At 30.8% G+C, this 3,305-nt stretch overlaps 1 protein-coding gene across 1 annotated transcript; it reads right to left on the bottom strand.

Moving 5' to 3' along the window:
* Positions 1 to 210: 210 nt before the first annotated feature.
* On the bottom strand, positions 211 to 1,015 carry LOC110796251 (auxin-binding protein ABP19b-like). Its single transcript, XM_022001302.2, has one exon. It carries the CDS (start codon positions 980 to 982, stop codon positions 347 to 349), a length of 636 nt encoding a protein of 211 aa, XP_021856994.2. The 5' UTR covers positions 983 to 1,015; the 3' UTR covers positions 211 to 346.
* Between the last annotated feature and the right edge of the window lie 2,290 nt (positions 1,016 to 3,305).

Here is a 3,305-nt window from a genome sequence, read left to right as displayed (position 1 = left end):
TACGACTAGTTTTTGCTTCTGTCGTTAATGTTTGGTTGTTAAAAGTGTCATTTGTAGTAGTGAAAACTTTGTTCATTTGACACATGAATTGTAAATAATCGACTAGAGTAGAAAATTAAGTAACGGAGATAATATTCATATTACAAAATATAACTATTTATTTTATATATTGACGAGGTACAAATACAAGTAGTACAATTATCACAGAAATCGTACGTGTTATTCAATTATACAATAATACAACACACATTATTATAAATTATTGCATGCTACGTAGTACGGCATAGAAAGGTATACAAGATGAAGTGATATTAAAATATACGGAGTATGAATTAGAAATATATTTTTAATTAGTGCCACCAAAGAGTCCCTTTAGCTTCTTCACCTGTGCAGCATCAAACAAAGTGATCCTTTGAATTATTTCAGTTGGTAGGTCATTTGCTGCTATAGAAGTGGTAGTAAATTGGAAACCAGGATTCGCGCTGTTTAAGCTAACGAATGCAAGAGCAGGAGCATCGCCCACGTTAACTTGGAAGTGAAGTAAAGTATGTGGGAAGATCATAACATCTCCCTTGTTCAAAGTCTTATAGTACGCGGTGTTATTTGAGTCTATAAACCCAGCAATTATCGTTCCTTCAATCATCAAGATAACTTCCGACACTCTGTGTGAGTGGATCGGAACAACTCCACCCACTCCTATATCTAACCGTGCCAATGAAAGGCCTAGACCGTTCAAGGCAGGGAAAGTAAGGTCGGTTGCTATTGCCCCATGAAAATTAAAATGGTCGACTGTTGTGTTACCAACGACACCCAAGCCTGAATAAACAAAGTCATCCGCTGTGAGGCTAGCAGGATTCCTACAAGGATATCCTGCAGGTGTACCAGGAAAGTTTAAGTCTGCCACACAAAAATCAATGACACTGGTGGCGGACGTGAATGAAACAAGGAGAGGGAAGATAATGAGAATTTTCGTAAGGTCCATGCTTGAATGTGTTGAAAATGAGTGTAGGTTGTAGTTGTGTAAGTTTGTAGTTTGTATGTTGTCTTTCATTGTGGGAATTTAGGATCCTTTATATAGAAGGGAAAGGGCGTGTGGAAGTGTTCTTTATTTTGTGTTTTCAATTGGCATGCAACTATGCAAGTGACTGTTATGATTTCATTGTCGTCATTTCTTATATGGATTGGATTATGTGTAATCTTGACATTGGAAAAAGTTGCCTTTCTCCTTCATTTCTTAATCGATGTTTATAAGATTATCCCTTTCTATAAAAATTGTTCTTTGAATAGTTGGTGAAAACAGCTAAAAGTTAGATTCATTACTAGTCCGTACTAATTTTTTTGTTTTTTCAAAGAAATTAATATTCTAACATAAGAAAGAAATTCTAAAAGAAAGTGTTACATATAACACTACAAAAATTTGTATCATTAAAGACAATCTAATAATGAATGGTCAAACAACCTAATAAAGACGGAAACAACCGTCACAAATGTCTTTTACAACGGGCTAATGTCGGAATTTTCCATCAATAACGACCCCTTTTATGACGGATTCACGATAAGAAATCCCCCCACTATTGCCTTTTAATGACGAGAGTTCCCGTTGTTAATGGTACAATTTCTTGTAGTGATAGAACCGATTCATATGTGACTAGACAATTAATGCTCTTACGTTTATGTTCATTTAAATTAGGTGAATTCAAAGTCCAAACCCGAGTCTTCAACCGAACTTAAAAACTGTTCAAGCTTTCTTTCATTAAGATGATCTTGCATGTTATCCAAAAACCTACAATTACTAAAATATCTGATCCTTACCGGCTATAACTAGGTTTGTGATCGACTTGTTTATTAAATGAGCTTTCTCATAAACGTGCTTTTTTTTAAAAAACAAGATCTTCTTGTTTGTGTTTTTAACATTTGTAAAAGCCAAATATGAAGTATGTGATTTTTGTATTTCACACTTCTATTTTTGAGAGGTAAAAAATCCAATAATTTTTTTTATGAGTATCTAAGTAAATTAGTTGTTCATAAAATAAACAAGTAATTCAGAAACTTAAATGAACAAGCATATTTATATTTATGTTTAAGATCATTTATTAAGTGAATATTAAAATTTGTTCAAGCTTAACTCATTCATTAACTAAACGGATATAAAATATCTTTTGGCCAAGCCTAAGTCTATAACTCTACAAGGCAAAGTATCTTTTGGCCAAGCCTAAGTCTATAACTCTACAAGGCAAAGTTATAAAGTTACAATTTATGATCATTAAGACGCGTCGCAATGATAATAAGGGACACTTACGTAGTTATGTGTCATATTTTAATTCGAAAAGTAAGATGTCTAATTTATATACCATATTTTACATGTTATGAAATACGGAGGAAAACTTTAATATCCTAATTTACAAATTAATTGAATAATGTAATTTTGTATTTCAGAAAAATCTAATATTATTATATATATGAGAGTTTTTTCAAGAGATTATGAAGTGCCACGTAAGATTTTCACGTCACCAAATTAAATTATAAAGATTAAGAAAATGATAAGTCAAAGTAAATTTAATTTAAATAAAAAAGATAAAGCCCAAAAAATAAAGTCAAGGTAAATTTAATCTAAACAAAAAAGTTAAAGCCAAGGTAAATTTAATCTAAATAAAAAAGATACTCTTGCAAAAATAACTTGAAAATAGAGTTTGGTATAGTCATTCTTCAATTATGTTGTCCTATAAAAACCAATTAGGAACATTTCAAACTAAAGTGTAGTTTTAGGTTTGTTGAATTATTTTGTTTAAAATGGTGATCCTGTTGAATACGAAGTATATATTTTCATCAAAGATTTTTCTTATTTAGAGTAAATTTTTTATTTTAGCTTTGGTATTACAATTAGCCCAATTAGGGATATCATAGACGGAGTATAAGAGTTTTTTTTATAAATCACACTATAAGTAATTGTATTTTAACTATTGTTTTTTGCCGTGCATTGCACGGACTTCAAACTAATATTTATAATTTGCAATTTTGTTTTTCAATATTTACATAAAAAATGTAGCAATTGTAATTGCTTTCAACTTTAAAATTCTAGTAATCAGTCTTGTCCACCATATATTTGACTTCGAAAATCTTAACTTAAAAGTAAAAGAACCAAACAAATATTTGTCAAATTTACAATTAAATTGTTTTCCGTTTGCTGGCCAAATGAATGAATGCTTGTGAAAAAGAACATTTTTTTCCCTAAAACAAACTGTTTATTGTTTCTCACTTTCTCTACCTTCAAACCAAAGCAAATCTCCACCAAATAAGTACTGTAG

Source organism: Spinacia oleracea, chromosome 2, assembly GCF_020520425.1.
Source record: "Spinacia oleracea cultivar Varoflay chromosome 2, BTI_SOV_V1, whole genome shotgun sequence".
In the NCBI taxonomy this organism is placed as follows: domain Eukaryota; kingdom Viridiplantae; phylum Streptophyta; class Magnoliopsida; order Caryophyllales; family Amaranthaceae; genus Spinacia; species Spinacia oleracea.
This window is presented reverse-complemented; position numbering and strand designations above follow the sequence as displayed.